Raw genomic sequence first — 27,447 nt, 5'->3', positions numbered from 1 at the left:
GGGTGAAGGAAGCTCGGCTGATCGTGGGCTCATACCTCTCCCTAGAAAAGGGTGACTGGTATTGGGTTGAAGTCCGCTGGTTGCAGGTTGCTAGCAAGCTGAAGTCGACCGCAAGAGTGTTTAAACCGGGTAAGAGTTGTGGCCTTGTCCTTGGAGGCCACTGCGTGTGGGCGACAGAGCTGGGCGGAAGTGCGGAAGGATGGGTGGGACGTTCTAAAACCTGAGTTGGGGATTCAGCTTCAGAGGGGCCAGGAAAGATTTGGAATAACGGGTTGGAGCGATGACTGAATGGGGCAGCTGAGGCCTAGAAAGGGGAGTGGGCATGCCGAGCGTTGTGTCATCGGTGCACGGGGCTGGGGCTCAGAAACTGAATCTGGGCGAGGCTCTGTGAATTTAGCTCTACAAAAACCACTTTAGCTCTCAGGATGATGATCTGGGGACTTCGTGGCTCTAGAAAAGTTATCAAAATGTGCCCCGATAGCCGTGCAGACATTCAAGCCACATGGGAAGGAGCATTGCTGAATGAGACTCTCTTGAAAGCAAAGTTGCAGGAATTTTGGAAATGTTGGCGTGCGTAGGGAATAAAGAGGAATGTGTGCAAGGGGGTGGAGTTCCCTGGAACTATGCTGGGACTAATGGAGATACAGCGTTGGCTACAGCAGTGTGCCTCAGCTGGCACAGCTGCTTCCCCTCAAGGCATAGAATGTTTGGGGACATTGAGAACATGGCATCGGTCTCTCAAACTGAGAAAGGCCAGAAACTTTCTCTGTAGTAGTAATGTAGGCCCTTTGCCCTGTTTCCTTGGTGCCATGATCCAGATTCAGAAATTTTGTGTCATATTTGCCTCCTCTGTTCCCTCCAGTAGCAATCCCCCATGTCCAGCCCCTGGGTTCTCTCAGGTCTGTCCTTCAGGTGTTCTTTTTTCCTCCCATAACCTTAGCCCTTCCTTAGCAGTACGAACTGGAGTTCTCACCAAAGCATGCGAAGCCTGGCATGCAACTCCTCCCATCATACCCAGTGCTGGTTTTGTGGCCGATACACTCTCCTTCATTGACCATACGCAGTGTCATGAACTTTTTAAAACATATGATATTTAAGTAATTCTTTGGGAATTTTTGTCACATATGTGTATATGTAGCTCTGGCTGTCCTGGAACTCGCTCTGTGGACCAAGCTGGCCAAACTCCCAGAGATCCGCCTGCCTCTGCCTCCTGAGTGCTGGGATTAAAGGCGTGCTCCTTTGTGCCCGGCTTGGCAATATATTTCAATCGTATCACTGTCTACTTCCAGAGCCGTGCGCCTCCTACCCTGAACTTTCGCTTCACCTGGCCCTGCATCTCTCCTCCCCACTCCAGTTCTTCGGCCCTTGTCACCTTCTCATTAAAGTAAGCGACTTACTCATTTTGTATACGAGCCCCTCATCTTGCTCTATTTTTTATGGTAGCTCTTGTCACCTCATAAGCCACTGTAAATTGAACATTTTTGATCACTGCTGGCACTCCAGTACCTGGAGCAGGGAGGAATATGTGTTAGGTATTCAGTGAAACTTAGTGTATCAGCAAGTTGGTAAGTAGTTTCTTAATTTCCCATAATTTACCTATATACCCCTCTACCAACATACACACATGCTCCACCAGGTTAATTTGCTGTGACCAGCTCTGGTCAGGTCAGTACCCTGCTTATAAACTTCAGTTTAAAGAATAAAGCCCACCGAAGCCTCCTGCAGTTTTACCCCTGCTGACCTTCTTGACTTCGTATCTCTCCATACTCTTTGCAAAAAGCGATTCTTAAATATTCCTCAAAAGTCCCTGTATTGAGGACTTGGTCCCCACCCATGGTGCTATTGGAAGGTAGTGGAACCTATACAAAATGGGATCTGGCCGGGCGGTGGTGGCGCACGCCTTTAATCCCAGCACTTGGGAGGCAGAGGCAGGCGGATCTCTGTGAGTTCGAGACCAGCCTGGTCTACAAGAGCTAGTTCCAGGACAGGCTCCACAACCACAGAGAAACCCTGTCTCGAAAAACAAACAAAAAAAAATGGGATCTGCTGGGAAACTGTTAGGGCATTAGGGTCATGGCCTGGAAGTGGATTGTGGGGTTCTTACCTCTCTTGCTTCCTGACTGCTAAAAGGTGAACAGTCTCTCTTTTCTTCTGTCAGGTTACTTCATGTGACCAAGCAGCCTACGTTGGTTCTATCCGCTTGTCCTCCTTAAGACCCAAACACAGCTTTGTCATTCTTTGAAGCTTTTTGTTTTCCGCACAAGTTGATGATTTCTTTGAAGGCATGAACTGTGTCTTCACTGGTTTCTACCTAACAGTGGCACTCGGTCCTGTGGGCTACTTTGAGCCCCATAGCAATCTGAGGTAGGCAGGAAAGACGACTATTTCCCAGATGCAGCCCCGAAAACAACAGCAACAGGTAATTTAACAGATGTTGCTTGAACCCAGGAGGAGCGCATTGAAAACAGATGGTGAGGAAGTAGAAGCAGGGCTCACGGGGAGCAGTTGAGACCGGCCTTGAAGGATAAGGAAGAACTCACCTTGGCCCAGAAAGGAGCAGTAGAAGCTCGGCTTGGATGTGGTGAGGGACTGCTGGGTGGCCCGTTGCAAATTTAAAGCTGGGTGCCTTCTGTGACCGAAAAGTAATCAAGCAACATGAGGAAGTGAGGAACATGTGGCTGTGAAAAGACAGAGTCCAGTTGGATAGCTCACCTGAGACCTCTGGAAACAAATACCCTCCTAAGCTCTTTCACCCTGTGCCATGAATTCTGTAGGGAGAGGCCTTACTTTTTTTTTTTTTTTTTTTTTACAGGACCTCTGCTTTGCAGTATTTTCTCAAGATAACGTATCCATTGGGTGAGTAAGTGTTAACATTGCGGGAGTCCTTGTCTTCCCATTGCATCATCACACCTGGTCCTGTACAGGGTGCTAAACCTGGGGGGAGTGATGATGAGGCCTAATTATGTCTGAGGCTTGGGTGCCCACTAACTCCACTGATCAATTTGTGCCCTGATCTTGCAACTCAAGCAGCTTCTGTCTTACCTATGTAGAGCCATATGAGCCATGTCTGTTTGAGGTGTGTAGATGTCAGGTCCCGATTAAGTGTGCAATAAAGAGAGGGATGGGGTAAGCACAGAGCTACAGGTTGGCTATCCATCGTCATTAGATGTATGCACAGAGACCCAGGAGAAGGCAAGTTCTGAAATATACTGAACTGATGCATTAGTTACTTTTCTTGTTGCTGTGAGAAAATACCTGGGGAAAAGCAACCTATGGAAGGCAGAGGTTTAGTATGGTATAAGAATACAGTTCATCTCCCAGCACTCGGGAGGCAGAGGCAGGCGGGTCTCTGTGAGTTCGAGGCCAGCCTGGTCTACAAGAGCTAGTTCCAGGACAGGAACCAAAAAGCTACGGAGAAACCCTGTCTCGAAAAATTAAAAAAAAAAAAAAAAAAGAATACAGTCCATCATGGTGAGGCAGTCATCATGATGTCAGGAGTGTAATGTGGCTGGCAGGTCATATTGTATCTGCAGTCAGGAAGCAGAGAGGAACAGATGCTGATGCTCAACTCACTTTCTTACTTTTTTAAATTAAAAAGAATTAAGATTTTTAAATTTTATTTTATGTGTATAAGCATTGTGTGTGTGTGTGTGTGTGTGTGTGTGTGTGTGTGTGTGTACCACATGTATACCTAGTGCTAACAGAGGACAGAATAAGGTGTCAGATCCCAAGGCACTAGCGCTAAGGACAGTTGTAAGCCACCATGTGGGTGCTGGGAACCAAGCACAGTTCTTCCACAAGAGCATCTGGTACTCTTGACCACTGAGCCACATCTCCGTTGCTTTCACATTTTCATTTAGTCCAGGATCCCAGTCCACGGATAGTGCCACCCACATTCAGTGTAGGTCTTCGTACCTCAGCTCAACTTCTCTGGAAATGTCCTCACAGGCAGGCCAGAAGTCTTCCTAGAGAGGGTTCTAAATCCTGTCAGTTTGACAAAATTAATAATGACAACTAATAACTTCCATTATGAGTTTGTAAAACCTCTCTGTAAATGACCCATCAAACATTGAGTGTTGTAATAATCCATTTCAAGGATATTTGGGTCTTTGATATGCCCACAAAATCAGTACAGTCCTAAAATCAAGTCCTCTGGGGAAATATGATGGCACCCACCGTTTGAAAGTGTGGAAATTGGATTGGAGCCATCACAAGACCCAGTCAGTGCTGACTGCCTGACATTTCTTTCCCCATTGGCATTCTCTGCATCTTCTTTCATGGATAGACTCTTATTTCTGGTACATTTTGCCATTTACACATATTGCATCAGCAAATACCTTGTGTTTGCAAGTTGATATTGTGGGTGAAAGAAGAGGGGAGTATATGATGAGGCCTTCACCTGGGCCACACTTTTCTGTTTGGTAGCATCATCGTATTTGGTTACTCCTGTCTACCATTGTGAAATGCTTGGTCACCACCATTCTCCAACCACAGCCCAAAGATTTTTGGTTTGAGTAGTGAAGGAGTCATATTTATCTGCTTTCCTGTCCTGCCTTTAATCCAGTGCTCTGTAAATTTCAGGGCCTACCATACCCCAGAGAGCAGACTCTAGCACAGGGTACTTTGGCCAGTGGGTATAGCTATGGCTCAGCTATTTATGAACACTCGTGATAATAGCTGGAGATGCTTTGCTTCACTTACTATTAATGTCTTTCTCTAATTATGTCTTTAGGAAGAAGAGTTGATTTTGCAAACAAGACTATAGTTTGAGCCATAATGGAACAAGCAGTTGGTGAATCAAAAGAGACATGTTCGACAAAAGACATTTCCAAAGTAAGTACTTTAAAAAAGTAGGGGAGGCCAGGCTGTGGTGGTGATTCTTTACATAGGCCAGGTCTTCAAGCTTATAGTGATGTACTTCACTCCTGATAAACATCACACTTCTTTCCTTCTTTTCTTTTCTTTTTTTTTTTATTTCCTTCATTTAGACCAGACTGTCCTTGAACTCCCAGAGATCCATCTGCCTCTGCCTCCCAAGTGCTGGGACTAAAGGTGTACTCAACCACCTCCTGGTTCTTGAACCTTCTTTAATGCTTTGGAATGAGCTCTTTTTTCCCATGGAGTGACTTTCAAAGAAATAAATGTCTAAATATAAGCTACTAAGGAAGAATACTTTTGTCTTATATGTTTATTCTAGGTAGGACTGCTATGAAAAAAAACATACATTATCCTGTTGAAGAAAAAGTAAAACCAAAAATATTGGAGAAAACCCAGGGGCCCCAGCCATGCTCTTGAGATTATATTACAGTTGAATTAAATTATTTTGTGGTGCTAGAAATGAAACATAGCCTAACAGATATGCTCCATCACTGAGCTATACACCCCCCCAAGTCCATTCCTCTCCTATTCCTAACACTATCATCTCCAAGAGGCTTATTTATCCATTTGGTCCGTTCTCAGTACTTGTTTCCCATCTGAAAGTTCATTTTTATCAGTACTTATTCTCTTTTTTTTGTCTGCTATGGTCACAAAAAGTTATTGATTATTTCACATGGCCTCCTCACATAGCCTTAGACATAGGATTAAAGACATTTACCTTTGCATGTTTGACATCTCTGAACAGAGGCAAGTTTGATTTCCGTCACTATAAAAATCTATTGACTAGCTGTTGGCTCAGTTGTTCCAGGAATAATATCAGTGTAATATATCAGTATAAGGAGGGAATCTATGTCATCCTGTTCACAAATAGATTTACTGGTTAATCACATATAAAATCTGGAAATGAGAGCTAGGCATGATGACATATACTTTTAATCCCAGGATTTGGGAGGCAGAAGCAGATAGATCTCTGTAGGTTCAAGACCAGCCTGGTCTACATAGGAAATTCCAGGACAGCCGGGGATACTTAGAGAGACCCCGTTTCAACAAATAAATAAATGCTTAAATACGTAAACAAATACAAAATTATGAGGGTTTGTTGAGAGAGAGAGAGTGTATGTGTGTGTGTGTGTGTATATATATATATATAATATATATATATACATACATGCCTATACTTGTGTGGTTCATGCACAGATGTTGTAAGGAAGTAGCTTGTTTGTTTCCTGGCCACCCAGACTCCTGAAAAAAAATCACACAGAAACTATATTAATTAAATCACTGCTTGGCCTATTAGCTTTAACTTTTTCTTTTTTCCATGACAGGGTTTCTCTGTATCTTTAGAGCCTGTCCTGGAACTCACTCTGTAGACTAGGTTGGCCTCGAACTCAAGAGATCCACCTGCCTCTGCTTCCCGAGTGCTAGGATTAAAGGTGTGCGCCACCACTGCCCAGCTAGCTTTAACTTCTTATTGGCTAGCTTTTACATCTTAATTTAACTCATTTCCATTCATCTGTGCATCACCACAAGGTCGTGGCCTTCCAGCAAAATTCCAGAGTGTCTGTCTCCAGTGGCAGCTCCATGGTTTCTCCCTTGACTCTGCCTTCTCTCTCCTAGCACTCAGTTTAGTTTTCCCTGCCTAACTCTGCTCTACCGTATCAGGCCAAGCCAGTTTCTTTATTAACCAATGGTATTCACAGCATACAGAGGGGAATCACACATCACACAGAGATCCGCCTGCCTCTGCCTCCCTAGTGCTGGGATTAAAGGCATGCGCCACCACTGCCCTGCTGACACGGGGTATCTTTATTGCTCTCCGCCTATTTGTTTTAGACAGTATTATTTTTTTATTGCTGTGATAAAATGCCATGACATAGGCAACTCATCGAATAAAGGGTTTATTTGGGTGTATGATTCCAGCGAGAGAAGGGTCCATCACCACCATGGCAGTAGGCAGACATGGTGGCTGGAGCAGCAAACTGAACACTCACATTTTGAACTGTAAGCATGAAGCCAACAGAGAGTTCTGGGAATGACAGGAGACTGAAACTTTAAAACCCACCCCTCGTGACATTTTCAGCAAGGCCATATTTCATAAGTCTAACCACATAGCATCACCAACTGGGAACAAGATATTCAAATGCCAAGATTATGGGGGACATTCTTACTCAAACTACTGTACTCTGTAAACTAGAAGGTTGTTGTTTTGCCTAATATGGCTGGTCAGCAAGTTCTCCGAATCCACCTGTCCCTTAAATCTGGGGTTGCAGGCATGTACAGCCATGCCTGACTTTTCACATTGGTGCTGGGGATTTGAACTTACCGTATCTTTGCATAGCAAACCCTCTTAACCACTAAGCCATCTCACCAGTCCCTAAATTGATTTTTTTGTAAAACAGTTGGACTCTGAGCCTTACGTAATCTCTGAACCTAGAAGTGCTGGAGAGCCTCAGCAGGGAACTCTGAGGACTGGCCAGAAAAATCAGAGTGGTTCTAAGTGCATACAATTTGCCTGTGAAACTGAGGTAGAAAGAGATGGAAGGGAAAGATTGCCAGAGAGGCAGTTGATGGGCAGTGATGAGGCTGATCATGTCTACAGATATGAGAGCCATTTCAGAATGGACATCCACAGTAAGAGAGAGAAATCTGCAGATGGTACCTGGCCCTGACAAGTCCTGAGTATGTCACATAGCTTTTTTATGTCAATGTTTAAGGTACAAGAGGGAAGGTAAGCCGGGCGGTGGTGGCGCACGCCTTTAATCCCAGCACTCGGGAGGCAGAGGCAGGCGGATCTCTGTGAGTTCGAGGCCAGCCTGGTCTACAAAGGGAGTTCCAGGACAGGCTCCAAAGCTACGGAGAAACCCTGTCTCGAAAAATCAAAAAAAAAAAAAAAAAAAAAAAAGAGGGAAGGTAAAAGCAACTGATGCTCTTCCAGATCCAGGTTCATTTCCCAGCATCCATATATTGGCTGACAACCACCTATAACTCCAGTTCAGAGGATTTGACGCCCTCTTGTGGCCTTCACAGTCACTGTTTGCATACAATGCACAAGCATACATGCAGGCAGTATATACCCATACATGTAAAATAAAGATAAATCATTTTAAGATTATTTAAAAGAGGGGAGGTTGGTTGCTTTATTTTATAATAAGGAACAGAGTTGTTTTTTTTTTTTTTGATCTTGACTATTCACATAGCCAACACTGACTGACTCCATACAAGCTAAGAAAATTGGGTCTGTCATCTTAGGGAAGCCCAGGTACAGCTTAGGGACAGTGGTAATGTGGTCCGTAATCTTCATTGTCAACAGAACTAGATTTGTAGATGCCTAGGAGACAAGCCTCTGAGGATGTCTGTGAGGTTGTTTCCAGATATGTGTAACTGATGAGGGAAGACCTGCCCTAAATGTTGCTGACAGCATCCCATGTGCTAGAATCCCAGACTTAGTGAAAAGGTGATAGGAAAAAGTCAGCCAAGCGCCAGTGTGTGTGTGTCTCTGTCTCTCTGTCTCTCTCTCTCTGTGTGTGTGTCTGTACCTTCCTCTCTTCTGACCAGAAATGCAGTATGGCCACCTGCCTCTCCTGCTATCATGTCTTACCACCATGAGGGCCTGTATCCCTTAAACCATGAGCCAAAATAAATCCTTCTTTCCTTAAGCTGCATCTGACAGATATTTTCTTACAGCAGTGAGAAAAGGTTACTGATACAGGTCTCCAGATTATTGAGCAGATGCCAGCGAACATTTGCATTGACATCCTGGAGTTCTAATACTTATACACCTACAGGTGGTATACTATCCTTCCATTACCCCACTTCCCAGAGTCTGAATTTAGCCAAGAAATTGGATGCACTGGGGAAGCTGGAATCTAAATACCACATCCCAGTGCTGAGTCATCCGTTCCTCTGAGTTCTGAGAAGGCACGGCAAAACCTTGGGTCCGAGTGATAAATGGCTCCCTGGTTCTACATGGAGATCCTAGCAGCGTAGCACTTAATACATGGGCTGAGGCCAGAAGGGGTTAAGTGGTCATCCCAGAGCCACAAGATCCACCCTCCTTATGGGCATGGAGGCAGAGAAAATCACTGTCCTATGAGTTTGGAAATGAATGCTTTCATTAGAAACTCTGAAATGGCTAGATTTTTTTTTCTGGCAAGGGATTACCAATCAGGAACAAGAAGGCACAGCCTTTGGCTTTTTGCTTGTTTAGATTGTCTGGTGTGATCATAGGACTTTTAATTCCCTTTCACTAAATATAAAGTGTGGATTATGTCATCAAATCTACCAGTCTAGCCTAGAGTCATTTGTTTTCTCTCTCCTCCTTGTTAAACCCAGGAGAACAGGTGACACTGTTGATCAAACACAGCTATACTAAGCTTTTCCCTGAGCTCAGGCAGTTTTAGACAGACAGATGTATATGCCATTGCAATGGCTCCTAGCACGTAAGTCTGACCTTTATCATGTTAGTCTTCACACGTAAGTCTGACCTTTATCATGTTAGTCTTCACACTTCTGGTCCTCTCGCCATTCCCTCTTTCCCCAGGCCAAGAAGTGCACGGTGATTGGAGGCTCTGGGTTCCTGGGGCAGCACATGGTGGAGCAGTTGCTGGCACGAGGCTATGCTGTCAATGTATTTGATATCCGCCAAGGGTTTGATAACCCCCAGGTGCAGTTCTTTATAGGCGATCTCTGCAGCCAACAGGTAAGGGACCCACTCTGCTTCACTAATCTCCTGTAGGACCCCCCCCCCCGCAAAGGCAAAACCAAGTGCTCAAAGGCCAAGAAAACTATAGTTTGAAAAATATATATATATATATATATATTTTTTTTTTCAGCAATCATTCACCATTATTGACTTCCAGAACATGTTCACTTCCAAAGGAAATCTTCTACCTGTTCACTTCCCACTCTCGTCCCAGCCCTGCTCATTCACTTCAGTTGTTCCATTTTCTCTGTTCTGCAAAGTTCATAGGTGGCCAGATTTTTTGAATATTTGTAGGTTTCGCAAAGTGTAGTAAGAGCTGCGGGCCACTTCCCACCTCCCAGCTCTTGGCCACCGGCTAGCTTTACCCAAAATAATTACACAGAAACTATATTCTTTTAAACACTGCTTGGCCCATTAGCTCTAGCCTCTTATTGGCTAATTCTCACATCTTGATTAACCCATTGCTAATAATCTGTGTAGCACCACGAGGTGGTGGCTTACCAGGAAAGATCTTAACCTGTGTCCATCTTGGAGAGGAGAGGCATGGCGTCTGCCTCACTTCCCTTCTTCCCAGCATTCTGTTCTGTCTACTCCACCCACCTAATTTTCTGCCCTATCAAAAAGCCAAGACAGTCTCTTTATTAACCAATGAAAGTAACACATAGACAGATGACCCTCCTACATCAGCAAAGTTGCTCAGCAAAGCTGTTGGGTCTGCTTATGGCAGCCATCCATAATCATTTCTTCTCCTTCACAAGTGACTTCCAAAATGGTTTCAGCTCCTTGCTGATGATGGCCACATCAGCATTTCTGGTACTCTTGTTGAATTGGATGCTTAAGAAGATAGCCTTGCTGGTTTTGTCTCTTCTCCTTTGCAGTTAATGCTCTACTCCTCTACTCCCATTGTAATTCCCTAGCCCAGACCTGTCCTCCCCAATAAGTACATTCTCTCCATGGCAGACACAGCATGTTGGGTACTGTTTTACCTCTTCCTGGTCCTACTCTCTACCACTGCAGCAGGAGCAACTGTGGCCATTTCTACTGTCACTGTCTTTACTGATTCCTCACCAGCTTTGGCTCCATAGCCCCTTTGTTGTCCTGCATAATTTTCATCTGCCTGCACCATTCTCTTCAAGTCACATGTCATCCAGGGTTCTCCAGAGAGACAGTCCCCAGTGGGTAAGAGAGGGACTGTGCACAGGGCAAGAAGGAGAGAACGACTGAGATTGAATTCAAAGAAGAAGTTTATGTGGTTGTGGGGGGAAGTGCAAAGTTAGTGGGACAGGCAGGAACCTTGGGGAGAACTGACACAGTGTCCTGATTAGAACCCCCGCCTTTTAGAGAAATCTGCTTTGTTCTTAGGGTTTCTTCACCAAGAGTTTGAAGGATATTGTCCTTTTGTCTGAGCAAATTCTCCTTCAGGTTGTAACCCCAGCACTCTAAAAGCCTGCCCATACCTGTATCTGATTCTCTAGTCACACTCAGCATCTCCAGTGCAGGCAGGGACTGGGGACAAGGTGCACTGGACCAGAGCAGGCATTTGTCAGACAAATGGGATAAAGGGTCAGAGGAGTAATGCAAAGCTCCAACAGTGGGTTCTGAATTCTGAGCTAAGGGAAGAAAGGTGGACATGATGCAGGTAAGAACATGGCAGGGGAACATTTAAAAATAATCCTTTTGCCTCAGCCTCCCAGTGCTGCAGGACCCCTTTCAGTGCACTCTATTTAGGTCCTGGTTCTGCCAATCTTCAGCATATCTATCAGTCCATGTGTAAACATTTCAGTTTTTATCTCTAAAACATAAAACTCATTTTTATAGAAAGCATTACATAATTGTCAATCTCAGAGACACCATTAATAATAATAATAATAATATGCTCCTTAATGTCAGTTATTCATTAACTACTTCATAAGACGTCTATATTTGTTTTTCCAAATAAAGAGTTAAACACAGTTGAGACTATTTGATTTCTAAGTTCCCAAGATGCTGTAGTATGTGTGTTGACTTAGTGGTGCTTAGCTTGTTCATCATCGAATAGCATTTCCTAGAGTCTGGATGTTGCTAATTGCATCTTCAGGGCATCAGCATGTCTCTGCCACCTGCTGTTTCCTGTGAACTGGTACACTGTCCAGTGAGGCAGACACTGGGCACATATGCCCATCTAGCACTTCAGTTAAGACAAGTCTGCACTGAATAAAATAAAATAAAATACAAGTTGAATTTCGAAGACTGAGTACAAAACCAATAAATACCTTAATAGTTTTACATTGATTATGTCTATTGCTATAAAATTTAGACTTTGATAGGATGTGTATTTTGAGACAGGGTCTTGCTTTGTAGTCTAGGCTAGCTTGGAACTTATTACTGTGTTGAGCATACTAGCTTCCTATTCGCACCAATCCTTCCGCTTCCAGCTCCCAAATGCTGGGATTGCACATATGAGGCACCACATCCAATTTCATTTATTTCTATAGAACTAAAGACTTGGTGTGGTTCAGGTCCCCCCATCCTGGTGCATCATGTTTACAAACCCCTATACATGTATACACATACATGAGAGAGAAGAGAGAAAGAATAGATATAGCAGAGATATAAATATTCATCCACATTTCCTAGTTCACAGTTCCTTCTCTAATGCGGGCTATAGGAACTACAATTCATCTTCCTAAAGATGAGTCTTATGTGCTTTTTCCCACCCAGTGTCAGAAGGGATCCATCCCCATATCTAGGAGGAAGGAATGCTACACAGAGCAGCCAAGAAGAATCTGACCTGCCAGACCTTGCCGGGCTTCCATTTCACTTTCCTTATTTCTTTTTTTTTTTTTTTTTTTTTTTTTTTTTTTGGTTTTTCGAGACAGGGTTTCTCTGTGGTTTTGGAGCCTGTCCTGGAACTAGCTCTTGTAGACCAGGCTGGTCTCGAACTCACAGAGATCCGCCTGCCTCTGCCTCCCAAGTGCTGGGATTAAAGGCATGCGCCACCACCGCCCGGCTCACTTTCCTTATTTCTATGCTTCAGTTTGCTTATGTCGTGAGACTGGAGGCTGGTGCACAGGGTGGGTGGGGAAGCTCCATACCACTCATTTATACCTCATCCTGTGCATCTCTTTACCGGTATCCTTTGTACTTCCTGTATAGCAAGTCAGTAAATGTGCTTACCTGAATTCTGTTAGCCACTTGCACAAGTTAGACAAAAACCATAAAGGGAATCTGGAAATTGCCAAAACTGTTAAGTAAATATAATCGTGAATGAACAAACAAATGCAAATTGAGCAAAAGTCAATAAATTAACCTCCCTAGTCCTGTGAAATATTACAGGAAAGCAAAACTCAGGGGATTGCTCCAGATTAACAGAAATGAAAAGGACTCAAGGTTCACATATGAGTGGTCCACATTTGGACCCTAAACCCCCAAATAAAAACACGTATAAAGGATTTTGTCAAAATAGTTAGGAAGGCTTAAATATGGAGTAACAAACTTAAGAGTATCTAGGAGATAAGGAGATAGCTTAGTGAGTAAAAGCACTTGCTATTAAAGCAAGAGTTCAAATCTCCCGAGCACACAAACAATCCCAAGCTATGCATGGTCATGCAAGCCTATGAGCCAAGTATTAGAGAAGTGGAGATGGGTAAATTTCAGGAGCTTGTTGGCTAGTCAGCCTACTGAAACTACAAGGTGTCTTTTAAAATGTGAGAACTGGAGACAGACGGATCTCGTGAGTTTGAGGGCAGCCTGATCTACATAGTAAGTTCCAGGCCAGCCAGACTGATTACATAGTGAGACCCTGTCTCAAAATGGGAGGCGGGAGATATCCTACATTGTCTTCTGGTATCCACACATGTGTGCGTGCACACACACACAACAATATAAAATTTAATTTTGAAAAGAATATCCTATGTGTTGGAGTGTGCCTACTGTTCATCAATTGATAGTTATTTGGGCAAAAGTATACATGCCTAGAAGGTGACTCCTTACTCTCAAATAGTTTCCCAGAACTATTATGTTTGTGTATAGTGACAGAGGATTTTATGGCATCTAGTGATTTTTCTTTCTTCTGGTGATAACCATGAATTTGGAGATTTGGCACAATAGTGGCATTTTGTCATTCTGTTCATTTAGCCCCTCAGATCTTTTTTGCTCGAATTAATCAATTATTTTCTATTCCCCACTTTCACTAACCACTCTTATTCTAACTGCTGAGCAAATAGCCTCCTCATTGGCCAGTAGGAGTCTCTGTGTGTTGGTTCTTAAGTCTTTGAAGCCTCCAGCAGGCTTGGAGAGCCTCTTTACTTCACAATATGATCAAAGGCCTTCCTGGTTCGTTTAGTGTGTTTACACCCAGATCTGCAGCCGCCTGTTTGTCTTACGAGGTTCCTTCTAGTAAGTGAAACTGAGTCACTGTATGCCTCTTCCAGTCACTGTGGTGTCTGACTTCTCATACTCCCTTTTTATTCTGGACAAGGTAATTAAAGAAAACATGGTTTTATCCCACATACTCCTGTGTAGTTTGAGTCTTTTACAAAGCGTATGTCTCTGTGTTGCTTACAGAATTATAAAAATCCAAAAGGCCACAGGCCACAGATGACAGAGAACGTGAGAAGGCTGTTGACTTGCCCTAAGCTGTAATGATTCTTTTGTCTTGTGTGCTTTTCTAGGACCTGTACCCAGCTCTGAAGGGTGTAAGCACAGTTTTCCACTGTGCGTCACCCCCACCATCCGGTAACAACAAGGAACTCTTTTATAGAGTGAATTTCATTGGCACCAAGAATGTCATTGAAACCTGCAAAGAAGCTGGGGTTCAGGTAAGGGAAATGCTGTGGTGACTAGTATCTGGAGCATGGGCTTGCTTTCTCAGAGGGAGGGGAGGTGGAGTCATTCCAGTTAACCCTCTTCCTGGGCTCATCCAGGGTTGCCTCTTTCATGTTAAGAGGATACTAAAAATTAAGCCCTGGGCGCCAGTTGATGTCACAAAGGGCCAGCCAGTTGAGGTTATACTCTTCCAATACAGATAGACCATCTGAGTGTTCAGATAGGCTAAGGCTTATTCGGTTTTGCTTCAAGAGATATGGAATTTTGATGTTGCTTGTTTTCTCTGTTGAAACAACGTAATGTTTTCAATATACTTTGTAACCACTGTAACCCTTTTGCAAGTATGCATTCAGTGATGTTAGCTATATTCACTTCATTATCTAACTGTTATCACTGTCTTCTCTATCCATGTAGTAGACAGAAGTTCTGCAGTCTTCTGCCCCTCCCTGGCTCCTGGCAGCCACTATTCTCCACTCTGTCTCTTACTATAAGTGCATTCAAACAGGTTTTATCCTTTTGTGGTATGCTTATTGTACTTATCACAATGTCTGTAAGGTTTATCTATATTGTAGTACGTCAGAATTTCCTTCATTTTTCAAGACTAATACTCCCCATTTATGGATGGAGAGACTGAGGAAGACTCCGCCATCGACTCTGACCTCCATACATACACACACTTCCATGCACATGAAAGAGAATAAATAGCCATCAGTAGACGTTTGTGTTGCTTTTGCTTTTGGGCTGCTATGAATTATACTTCTGTGAACAGAGACTACAAATGCCTGCCTCAGTCCTCACTTTTGATTCTTTTGGGTAGCTACCCAGAGGTGGGATTCCTGGATCATAAGTTAATTTTGTGCTGAACCTTTTAAACAACTCATCACATTGTTTATCAAACTGCTTTTATTTAAAGGGGGGGCACTACCGCTTTTATGTGATAGAAACCTATGCTGACTTAGGCCGAAAAGCATACAAATTTTGGCCTTGTATCAGCTTACAACACTGTTAGAGATCTGTGAAACTGAGAAAAGGGTACAGAGAGTAGGGGCTCTTCTTCCAGTTATCTTCCTGGGTACCTTTGGCCAGTTCCCAGTAATCAATGGGTCCAATATGAGTAGGTGAGAAGGGAGCTCTTCTGGATTCCCATCAGTTAAAATTCCCATTGGCTAATCATATTACATCTGTAAGCAGGAAGTAGAGAGAAATGAATGACAGTATTCAATTAACTTCCTGTTCAGGTCCTCAGCCCATGATCCATTCAGGGTGGATTTCCTTCCATAAGCTAAACCCCTCAGGCATGCCCAGCCATGTACTTTCTAGGTGATTCCAAACCCATCAGAACCAACTGTCATACTCAGTTATACTTTGTACTTGACAAGAACTTTGCCCTACTGCATTTGTCACCTACTTTTCTTTTCCTTAGGTAGCCAGGGGCTAAGCAAAGTCTCCGGTAGTAAATAAAAGAGGTGGGATTCAAAGCAGGCCCTCTGCTGCCATGTTCCAGACTCTCCACTCCAGGATGTGTATGTAGCTGGAGTTCTGTTGAAGCCCCTGCTGCTGTGAAATGGAAGGCACAGAACAATACAGTGGGCATAGTGCTTACTACTAGCATGACTGAAGCCACCTATGCCCCTTCCTCATTGCCACTGCCCCTTCTTCGCCCATGTGGGACAGTGGTTCTAAACCTGCACTTGTTATTCCTATTAGTTCCATGCACTAACAGCATGTTGTAGAACTTTGGAGCACTAATATCATGTCATGCTGAACATGTCTTTCTGAAACTTTATGCATTTTGAGAAATATATATATCTTGTTTGTCCTCTAAGGGGGTAGTTAGCTTAGTGTGTAAGGCCGAAGAGAAACTGATTTCCAACACCAAAACCAAAAGTCTTTAATGCGTTTTATCTCAAATATTTAAAGTGTTACTTTGCATATTTAAATCTAATTAACCAGGAATCTATGATATATGCAACAGGATCAAGATCAATTTTTTTCCAAATAATTAGTTCAGCATGCTGATGGCTTAATCCAAACTTTGTGCACATATATCCTGCCTGCATCATCCTTTGAGCATCCTGTTCTGCCTGAATTTGTTCCCAGGTTTTCTGTCTACTGCACTGACCTCTGTCTGATCTCATGGGTATAAGCTCTACCTTAGCATACATATCAGTATCTGACCAACTTCTTCCAAGATCCCTTAGCTACTCTGAGCCTTTTGTTCAAGTTTTCCCCTCCACTGTAGAATCAGCTTGTCAAGTTCCTTGATGAAGCTGCCTAGGATTGTTACTGCAGTTGCATTTATGTTCTGAGTAATTTTAAAAAGATCTGATGTCTTTCTAACATTGACTGTTCCTATTTATGAATATGAAACATCCCCCAATCTGTAATGCCACTCAGTGATAATTGTACTGTACTTCACAGAGGTTTTATACATCTTTTATTATACTTATTCCTGTGAACCCCATCATTTGTTAATCACCAACTTATACTACATTTTCAGTTACTGTTAATGTTTAGGAATATAGTAAATTTCCATAGATAGGTATAGAAATAGATAGCTTTATAGTGGTTTTAGGGGGTTTTGTTTTGTATTTATTTGTGTTTGTGTGAGTGAGTAAGAGAGAGAGAGAGAATGTGAATGTGTGTGTGTGTACGTGTGTACAGAACTTTCAGAGGCCAAACCAAAGGCATCAAATCCCCTTCGAACTGGAGTTACAGGTGGTTGTGCGTCGTATAATATAGGTGCTGAGAACCCAACTCGGGTTTTCTTCAAGAGGACTAAACACTCTTAACCACTAAGCCATCTCTCCAGCTTCTAATTTCCTTATATTGATTTTGAATTCAGCTAGTTTGCTGAACTTTTAATATTTTCTGTAGGCTTACCCACTCCATGTAGGTATTGTATCTTCTTTTATTTAAAAGTTTTTTCTTCATTTTACATACCAACAACAGTTCTCCCTCCCTCACCACCCCCACCACCACCCAATCACCCATCCACTCCTCAGAAAGGGTAAGGCTTCCCATGGGGAGTCAACTATGGAGGGATACCTTGCTCAGCCTCGACACAGCGGGGAGAGGTTTTGGTCCTGTTTCAACTTGATATGTATTGTATCTTTTTATTTCTATCATCTACTATTGCAGTAGTTCTCAACACGTGGGCCACAACCCCTTTGGGAATCAAATAACCGAAAGATGTAGAAATGTGATATACAGGATATCTAATATATGATATATATTAATATAGGACATATCTTACATATATGACATATTAGATATCCTGTATATCATGTTTACATTACAGTTAGTAATAGTAGCAAAATTAAAGTTATGAAGTAGCAATGAAATAATTTTATGGTTGTGGTCACCACATGAGGAACTGTATATTAAAGGGTCACAGCATTAGGAAGGTTGAGAAACACTGGACCAATGAGATTAGTTTGGTGTCTTGTTTTTTTAAAACATTATAAATTGGTGTTTGTTTACCACTGTAGCTAGGATTTATAGAATGATATAGAATAAAAGCAGTAAAAAATATGACTAACAGAGTCAATGATGTCAGTATCAGATGAACTGCTCTTAACCAGAACAATGCAATCTGGAGACCTGCAAAAGAGAGCATCCTCCTTCAAGATATTGCCTGCCTGCCTGCCTGCCTGCCTGCCTGCCTGCCTTTTATACTGCTGCTGTGAATTGAACCTTACACATGCTAGGTGCTTGTCTCTACTAGCAAAGCATGCCTTAAGTTATGTGCATATGCATATACTTGTGTTTACATGGCAAGACTGGTATCAGAGTATCCAGTGGAATTTTGCAGGCAGAAATTTCCCTACTGGTTGGTAGTCCATCCTTCCCTCCATGGAGGCGCTCTCCCATAGAGATCTATCATGAATAGTGTTAGTTTTGTTTTCTCCCTTAGATATGATAGGATGGGAAAAATGAGATCCATTACTTTTAAATTGTAATACCATAATGTGTCTAAAGTCCCTATGGCTACACAGGTTTTCTTAGAAGACTGAAAAAGAAAATGTACTCCAGCAAGTAACTTGGAAGTGCCTTGTGGATGGGGCTTGCTCATATATGACACTTAGGCAATTGGAATAGCAAAACTTCCTGACTTTTGTTTTCCTTTAAATGTTTCTCTGCCAGAAACTGATTTTAACCAGCAGTGCTAGTGTCGTCTTTGAGGGTACGGACATAAAAAATGGAACTGAGGACCTCCCTTATGCCATGAAGCCCATTGACTACTACACAGAGACCAAGATCTTGCAGGAGAAAGTATGTACTTCAAAGCCAATTAAATGAACAGATACCTCAAGTGTCTCCATTCATAAGAAAAAAATGCCTGTGAATATGGAAAAGTTAGTATTTTGAGACCCAAGTACCCAACATGAAATGTAAATTCATTTGCAGAATTAAATTCAAAAGGACAGAATGATATACTGTGACCAAATACTATTCTCAATATTTTCTGGGGACTACTTCCTTTAACCTCCAGAAATATCTAATACGACAGGCACTTTTACCAGATGACAGGAAAATACACTGATTAAAGAGGGTGTAATTGTGGGCTGAGCACTGAGGTCGCCCGGACACTTGAAACCCTGTACTACATGCTGGGACAGCCCTGGGCCCTTACAGTTACTTGGGCAGCTGTGGACTTGTTTCCTAGGCCTTTCCAGCACATTACACACTGAGGCTTGCTCTCCAGGCCAGTACTTGGAAACTGAAGCTCACTTCCATCTCAGAACAGGACACAGTCACGTGGAGACCACAACAGAGCCTGTTCTCACCTAGTTAAGAAGTCCTATGCCCAGGCTATGCCCTCCTGTTCTATGGAGCTAGGCTTACGGGAGACCAAAGCCTACCATGGGCTTCCAGATAATACTAGTTAGCTCAGAGGCCCTGTACACTGTCACCTAAGGTGCTAGGCTTCCAGCCCACAGCTCAGTTGGCTCATGATCTCCAGATGGAAGCCTGAGCTCAAGCCATCAATATGTCACTGGCGTGAACTCAACTAGAAGTCAGAAAAACTGGAGGAAACTCCAGCAGTAACTTAACCTTGTTTTCAAGATCAACATCACCCAAAACCCTCTTCATAATAAGTCTTCTTTGGGATTTGTTTAGCAACTTTTCAAACATAGAGATAACCATGTCAGAGGCTGTCTGAAGGCTTGGCCATGCCCCTCAGCACCACAGACACTTAGCAGCCTTTGAGGGGAGTGGGGTCAGGAAGCTGTGATTGCCATATACTCAATTGAAAACTAGCTTAAAGTGGCTAGGACTATAATCTTTATATGTATGTGTCCTTGTGCTCTGCTGGCCAAGCTAACTCCCGAGCTATCTGTCTGTTGTTGAGCAGACTGTTCATTACATGGTGAAGAGTATGTTTGAAGCCTTGTACACGCCACTGAATTCAGGAGCTCTTTTGGTTTGATAGTAGCCTTGCTGGAGGCTCAAGTCTACCTCATTAACTAAAACTCTCAGGCCTTTTCCATAAATTGAAGCCAAGATACACCTTCTGGCTGCATGTGTGTATGGCCATTGAACCCGACCTGAGCTTTCAGATTTCATCCTAGCAGGTATTAGCCAGTTTTCTCCTTCACTGTTGATTTTTCAGAGATAGATGGGATAAGAATTATAATGTGAGATGTTGTTCCAAGACAGACAACTACCCAGTGGCCTGCACATACACCGAGTATGTCATTCATCTGTCTCCACATACAGTAAGGTACCATCTTAGCCAGGAGAAGTCTTACAGTGCCCCTTTCTCTGTTGATTTCTTTCAGGCAGTACTGGATGCCAACGACCCTGAGAAGAATTTCTTAACCACAGCCATTCGTCCTCACGGCATTTTTGGCCCAAGGGACCCCCAGTTAGTCCCCATCCTAATTGATGCGGCTAGAAAGGGCAAAATGAAGTTCATGATTGGGTAAGGCAGCTTCTATTGGTCATTCTGTTCCCTTCAGACTGTGAGCACATGTGCAGCACACGCAGATAATAATTGAGAGTGCCAAGAAGCATCGTGTAATAGTCTGAGTCTGTTCAGGCTTCAGTAACAAAAAGCTATAGTTTAGATAACTTCACAAACGAGTAACTCATAGCTCACAGATCTGGAAACTGAAAAGTATTGTTGGTTGATTTTTACTCTTTGACTCCTTGTTCTTTGCTCTTTGAGGGGCCCTTCACCCATCTCCCAAATAATCATGCACAGAGACTATGAATGCCCGGCCTTAGCTTAACTTGTTTCTAGCTAGCTTTTCTTAACTAAGTATCCTATCTACCTTTGCCTCTGGGCTTTTTCTTTTCTTTCTTTCTTTCTTTCTTTCTTTCTTTCTTTCTTTCTTTCTTTCTTTCTTTCTTTTTCTGAGATAGGGTTTCTCTGTAGCTTTTTTTGGAGCCTGTCTCGGAACTAGCTCTTGTAGACCAGGCTGGTCTCGAACTCACAGAGATCCGCCTGCCTCTGCCTCCCGAGTGCTGGGATTAAAGGCGTGCGCCACCACTGCCTGGTGGGCTTTTTCTGTTTCTTCTCAATATCCTACTTTCACTCTTACTCCATGGCTGACTGTGTAGCTGGATGGTTGGTCCATGGTGTCCTCCTCTCCTTCTCTGGCTCCTAGATCTCCCTTTTTCTCCTTCTGTTTATTCTCTCTACCTACCAGCCCCATCTATCCTTCATGCTGTCTTGCTCTTGGCCATTCAGTTCCTGTGTTTTAGACAGGCAAATAATCACAGCTTCACAGAGTTAAACAAATGAAGTATAAAAGAATGCAACACATCTTTGCATTATTAAACAAATGTTCCATAGCATAAACAAATGTTCCACAGCAGAGGAGTCCAAGATCAGCTATCAGCAAAATTGGTGTCTGCTAAGCATCTAATCCTCTTACCTGCTATGTATCTTTATGTGACCCAAGGGACAAATAGGCTCTCTCAAGCCTCTTTTATAAGGGCATTGATCCCATTCATGAGAGCAGGGCTCTAACAAGAATATTGAGGAACACAAACATTCAGAAACAGTTCTTTTTTTTTCCTAGATTGAAATATTTATTTATTTATAAAAAGAAAACAAACTTTTTTCATTATATACCAATCCAAGTTCCCACTCCCTCCCCTCCTCCCATTCCCTCCACTTACCTCCCTCCCAAGCCACCCCCATCCACTCCTCAGAGAGAGTAAGGCACATTGCTTTGGGAAAGGTCCAAGGCCCTCCCTACTATATCTAGACTGAGCAAGGTATCCATCCAAAGAGAATGGGTTCCCAAAAAGCCAGTACAAGCAGTAAGAATAAATCCTGGTGCCACTGCCAGTGGCCCTCAGTCTGCTGCAGCCATGCAACTGTCAACCGCATTCAGAGGGACTAGTTTGGTCCTATGCTTGTTCCTTCCCAGTCCAGCTGAAGTTGATGAGCTCCCATTAGCTCAGGTGGACTGTTTAAGTGGGTGAACCCCTCATGGTCTTGACCTCTTTGCTCATATTCTCACTCCTTCCATTCTTCAACTGGACCTTGGGAGCTCAGTCCAGTGCTGCAATGTGGGTCTCTGCCTCTGCTTCCATCAGTTGATGGATAAAGGTTCTATGGTGATATTTAAGATATTCATCAGTCTGACTACAGGACAAGTCAAGATTTCCTTTCCTCTATTACTTAGGGTCTTAGCTGTGCTCATCCTTGTGGATTTCTGGGAATTTCTCTAGAGCCAAGTGTCTTGCTAACCACATACTGGATGCCTAAATCAAGCTATCTCTTTCCTTGCTCTCTTCTCTGTCCTTCCTCCATCTCAACCATTCTGTTCCCTCACATTCTCCTCCTCCATTCCCTTCTCTCCTCCTCTTCCCCTTCCTTCCTCTCTTCTCCCCTTGTTTCCATACTCCCAATTTGGTTAGGCAATCTTGTCTATTTCGACTTTGCAGGTGGATCTCTATGTTTTTCTTAGGGTTCACCTTGTTACGTAGCTTCTCTAGGATCATGAACTATAGGCTCTATATCCTTTATTTATAGCTAGTATCGACTTATGAGTGAGTACATACCATATTCATCTTTTTGGGTCTGGATTACCTCACGATAGTGTTTTCTAATTCAATCCCTTTGCATGCAAAATTCAAGATGTCATTGGTTTTTTTTTTGTTTTGTTTTGTTTTGCCGCCGAGTAGTACTCTAATGTGTAAATGTGCTGTATTTTCTTTATCCATTCTTCCATTGAGAGGCATCTAGGTTGTTTCCAGGTTCTGGCTATTACAAATAATGCTGCTATGAACATAGTTGAACAAATGTCTTTGTAGAATAATTGAACATCTTCTGGGTATATGCTCAAGAGTGGTAGGTTGATTCCCAATTTCCTGAGAAATCGCCACACTGATTTCCAAAGTGGTTATACAAGTTTGCATTCTCACCAGCAGTGGAGGAGTGTTCCCCTTACTCCACATCCTCTCCAGCATAGGCTATCATTGGTGGTTTTGATCTTAGCCATTCTGACAGGTGTAAGATGGTATCTCAGCATTGTTGTGATTTGCATTTCCCTGGTGCCTAAGGATGGTGAACATTTCCTGAAGTGTCTTTTAGCCATTTAAGATTCTTCTGTTGATAATTCTCTGTTTAGTTCTATACCCTATTTTTTAATTGGATTATTTGGTAGTTTGATGTCTAATTTCTTAAGTTCTTTATGTATTTTGGAGATCAGTCCTTTGTCTGATATGCGGTTGGTGAAGATCTTCTCCCATTCAGTAGGCTGCCTTTTTTGTCTTATTGACTATGTCCTTTGCTTTACAGAAGCTTCTCGGTTTCAGGAGTTTCCATTTATTTATTTTTGCTCTCAGTGTCTGTGCTACTGGGGTTATATTTAGGAAGTGGTCTCCTGTGCCCATGCACTGAAGGCTACTTCCCACTTTCTCTTCTATCAGGTTCAGTGTGGTCGGATTCATATTGAGGTCTTTAATCCATTTGGACTATAGTTTTGTGCATGGTGATAGATATGGATCTAATTTCATTCACGTGTTGACATCCAGTTATGCCAGCACCATTTGTTGGAGATGCTTTCTTTTTTCCATTATTTTAGCTTTTTTGTCAAAAATCAGGTGTTCATAGGTGTGTGGATTAATATCCGGGTCTTCGATTAGATTCTATTGGTCAACCACTCTGTTTTTATTCCAAGACCAAGCTGTTTTCATTACTGTAGCTCTGTAGTAGAGTTTGAAGTCAGGGATGGTGATGACTCAGAAAGTTCCTTTATTTACAGGATTGTTTTGGATAGCCTGGGTTTTTTGTTTTTCCATATGAAGTTGATTATTGTTCTTTCAAGATATGTGGAGAATTGTGTTGGGATTTTGATGGGGATTGCATTGAATCTATAGATTGCTTTTGGTAGGATTGCCATTTTTATTATGTTGATCCTACTTCTCCAAGAACATGGGAGATCTTTCCATTTTCTAGTATCTTCTTCAATTTCTTTCTTCAAAGACTTAAAGTTCTTGTTAAATAGGTCTTTGACTTCTTTGGTTAGTGTTACCCCCAAGATATTTTGTTATTTGTGGCTATTGTGAAGGGCGATTTCTCCAAAGTACTGGGATTCAAGGCATGAGCCCCTCACTGCACCTGGTGCCTTTTACATTTCTTTTTTCTTCTTTATCCGCGTGTGTTGTTTTCCTGTACTTATTAAATCTCACTGATGTTCTGATCTAAGGCTTTGAGGGATTACAGAGGCAGTGAGAGAAAACTGGAAGTCCATTGGCGTGGTGTATCCTTGGAAAATGTTCAAGGTCTATACCTGAAATCAAAGGTCAAGAAGACACTAGTACTGGTCATGCTGGGGCATGCAAGACACCACAGTCTCCCATTCATTGGTTGATCCTTCAATATCTCACTGCCCCAAAGGTCGTTCTGCATAGTCATATTTCATTACCTGTTGCAATCACACAAGTGTGTCAGAGACAGGCACTGATAAGAAAGAAGTATGTTAGTCTCTCAAATGTCTTTGTGTGGCACAGCTGAAATATTTCTTATCTACCTCCAGAAATGGGGAGAACCTGGTGGACTTCACCTTCGTGGAGAATGTGGTTCATGGACATATCTTGGCAGCCGAGCACCTCTCCCAAGATGTAGCTCTGGGTGGGAAGGTAAGGCACTTGCTTCTCCCAGCACCTTAGGACCCACTGGGAAGTTGTACATCAGTGAGGCATCGTTACTTTGGAAAGCCAAAATCCAGGGAGTCCCATGTTCACTCGAAGCCTGGTCACATCTGTGTTAAGCAGATACTTGTCACTTTTCTTCTCATGTTTCAGATTTCAGATTTCCATCCTCTCTCACCACCCACACATGACTTATATTGTTCAGACCTGACACTGCTGCACTCCTAGCAAGTGATCTGCATATAGTCATTCAGAAATCATCAAAGTTGAGAGGGCCTACTCTGTTACCCCACCTTGCCTGTTATCTCTCAGGCTCAATATCTTCCTCGTTTTTCACTGTTATCTCTGAGTGCTCTTTTCTCCCCTGTGAACATTTTCTATTTTCCCACTTGTAACATATGGTTTAGAACAAACAATATGTCTGAAAGATTTAATATTGGCCATTTGTTACATGCAGATGTAAAACTGAGTTTTACCATGGCAATAATTACCAATTGTAACTTCCTGAGTGCAAGCTAAACTTCACTTTTAGTCCTGGATTCTTTGTAGATTTTGTTATCACCTTCACTCTCTGCCCTTCTACAGGGCCCATTCTGAGAGTCTGAGACAGACTGTGATACATTGAAGCAGCTAGGCATGTAAGACCTGATAACGCTCATGGTGCCTTGCCAGAGAGACAGGACAGGCAGGACAGTGTGCCTCTGCTTTCCCACAGTAACAGTTGCAAGTGGAGCCAGCAGCTAGTTGAGCTTAGAGACCCATGTGTGGCCTGCTCACCCCAGCAGCCGTGCAGGGCTCTCTAATTTCGTGTTCCTTTACCAGGCATTTCACATTACCAACGATGAACCAATTCCTTTCTGGACGTTCCTGTCCCGCATTCTGACAGGCCTCAATTATGAGGCCCCCAAGTACCACATCCCCTACTGGGTGGCCTACTACCTTGCTTTCCTGCTATCTCTGCTGGTGCTGGTGGTCAGTCCTCTCATCCAAATCAAGCCGACTTTTACACCAATGCGGGTGGCATTGGCTGGCACATTCCACTACTACAGTTGTGAGAAAGCCAAAAAGCTCATTGGATACCGACCACTGGTCACCATGGATGACGCCGTGGAAAGGACTGTGCAGAGTTTCCACCACCTGCGGAAGAACAAGTGATGTGCCCCAGAGCCTTCCCCAATAATTTTTTCCTCTCTGTTCTGATGAGCCAATATCCTTAATTGAGTTTCTTCTTAATTGTGCCCCTTGCTGGTAACAAGAGCAGATGTCTCTTCCCAGGGTAGCATTGGACTTCCTAAAGCAGGAAGATGCATAATCTACTGTTTTGGTCTTTCTCTCTCCCTCCCCCTACTTCTCTCTTCTGTGTTCATTATCAGAAAGGTAACCCTGAGTATACCAACATAAAGTGAAAACCACAAGACTTTGATCGAGGTCTTAAAAACTGAAGCAAAACCAGAATTGTTGACACAGAGTAAGACTTAGACATACATTTCATATGTTCCTAGTAGAACAGTTAGAAGTGTTGATGACTGTAACCCCAGCCCCCAATCCCTAAGAATAAATCCGTTCCTGGTTCCCTGCTGTCTTGCATGATGTCAGGGTTTCTTTCAAAAATGAGTACAGTGTCTGGCTGCCTTGTTTTACCATAAAACATCTCTCTATCCACAGAAACTGTTGGCAGTCTTTAGTTGTCAGTGCGATGTGTACATTGTGTGCTATGTTAGTTGGTCAGCTCCTAAAAACATGGTTGGTAATAAGCTGGAGAGAGTGGCCTTCTTCATCCCCAGGATGTTTGAGTAGAAACTGTACTGATAGTTCATTTGTATTTTAATAAATAAAACTTGCCTGAAGGTCAGAGAGTAAAACAGCCACACTGGTCAGCCTTACAGACCACGCAGTGGTGACACACACCCTTAATCCCAGTAGACACACTAGTTTACAATAGAAACTGGGCACTAGTGGTGCACGTCCTTAATCCCAGCCCTAGAGAGGATTATAAGAGGGGAGGAGACAGCTCTCAGTCACAGTCTCATTCTGAGATTCCTGGAGGCAGGATCTCCATTTCAGACTGAGGTAGAGGTAAGAGCCAGTAGCTGGCTGTTTTGTTTTTCTGGCCTTCTGACAAGCTTTATTTATTAAAATACAAATGAAATATCACTACAAGAAACTCCTTCATGAGATATTGCAGAATGGCCTACAGACATCGTTGTAGCTCACCTCACAGAACATATCAGGCCATTCATCTTCCAAAGAGTACAGCCCATCTAATACAGTGTGTTTTTGTTCTCTGAACTCATTAAAATGTATTCCTGAAGAACTTTTGTTTGTTTGTTTTTTGGTTTTTCAAGACAGGTTCTCTGTGTAGCTTTGGAGCCTGTCCTGGAACTCAACTCTGTAGACGAGGTTGGCCTCAAACTCACCTGCCTCTTCCTCCTGAGTGCTGGAATTAAACCACCACCACCTGGCTCTTGAAGAATTCTAAGTTCTTCTTCATCACTGTTTAAGGGTAGGAAGGCAATTGGGGGAAACTATAATAAAGGTATAAAAGCCATACAGTTTGTGTTGCTGGCTTATTAGCTCTGCCTGGGAAGAGACCATGCTGAGCAGCCAGGGCATTCAGATATAAAAGTGAATAAGATGCCAGGTTTGCTCATGAGGCTTACAGTAATGGAGTTCCATTCATAATATCCTGAAGTATGATAAAATTTGATGTATTTTATGTACTTATGTAAGACAACGTGAAGTGACATGGTTTCTGCAGAGCAGGTGATGCACTGAGTTTGGACATGAAGGAGGGAGAAATAATCGCTGATGCAGACCCACCAATTGGCATTTCAAACTAAAGAGATCAGTCTCATAGCCAACCACTTTGAGCAGAGTGCTGTGTTTCTTAACCATATATGAAATAATAGTGTATGTTGCACTTACTGGTGTAACTTCAGTTC

General features: G+C 42.9%; 1 protein-coding gene across 2 annotated transcripts; it reads left to right on the top strand.

The window, feature by feature from the left end:
- On the top strand, positions 1 to 26,813 carry Nsdhl (NAD(P) dependent steroid dehydrogenase-like). Of its 2 annotated transcripts, XM_057760803.1 has the most exons (10): positions 1 to 129; positions 1,290 to 1,384; positions 2,813 to 2,856; positions 4,733 to 4,833; positions 9,419 to 9,577; positions 14,233 to 14,379; positions 18,533 to 18,661; positions 20,173 to 20,315; positions 24,391 to 24,493; positions 25,328 to 26,813. In XM_057760803.1, exons 4-10 carry the CDS (start codon positions 4,777 to 4,779, stop codon positions 25,658 to 25,660), a joined length of 1,071 nt encoding a protein of 356 aa, XP_057616786.1. In that variant the 5' UTR covers positions 1 to 129; positions 1,290 to 1,384; positions 2,813 to 2,856; positions 4,733 to 4,776; the 3' UTR covers positions 25,661 to 26,813. The 2 variants fall into 2 exon arrangements, with proteins under 2 accessions (XP_057616786.1, XP_057616785.1); XM_057760802.1 differs by lacking the exon at positions 1,290 to 1,384 and having other exon boundaries at positions 9 to 129.
- The last annotated feature ends 634 nt before the right edge of the window (positions 26,814 to 27,447 follow it).

Source organism: Chionomys nivalis, chromosome X, assembly GCF_950005125.1.
Source record: "Chionomys nivalis chromosome X, mChiNiv1.1, whole genome shotgun sequence".
NCBI classification, from domain to species: Eukaryota; Metazoa; Chordata; class Mammalia; order Rodentia; family Cricetidae; genus Chionomys; species Chionomys nivalis.
The sequence above is the reverse complement of the archived record's forward strand: the minus strand, read 5'-3'. Positions and strand labels throughout refer to the sequence as shown.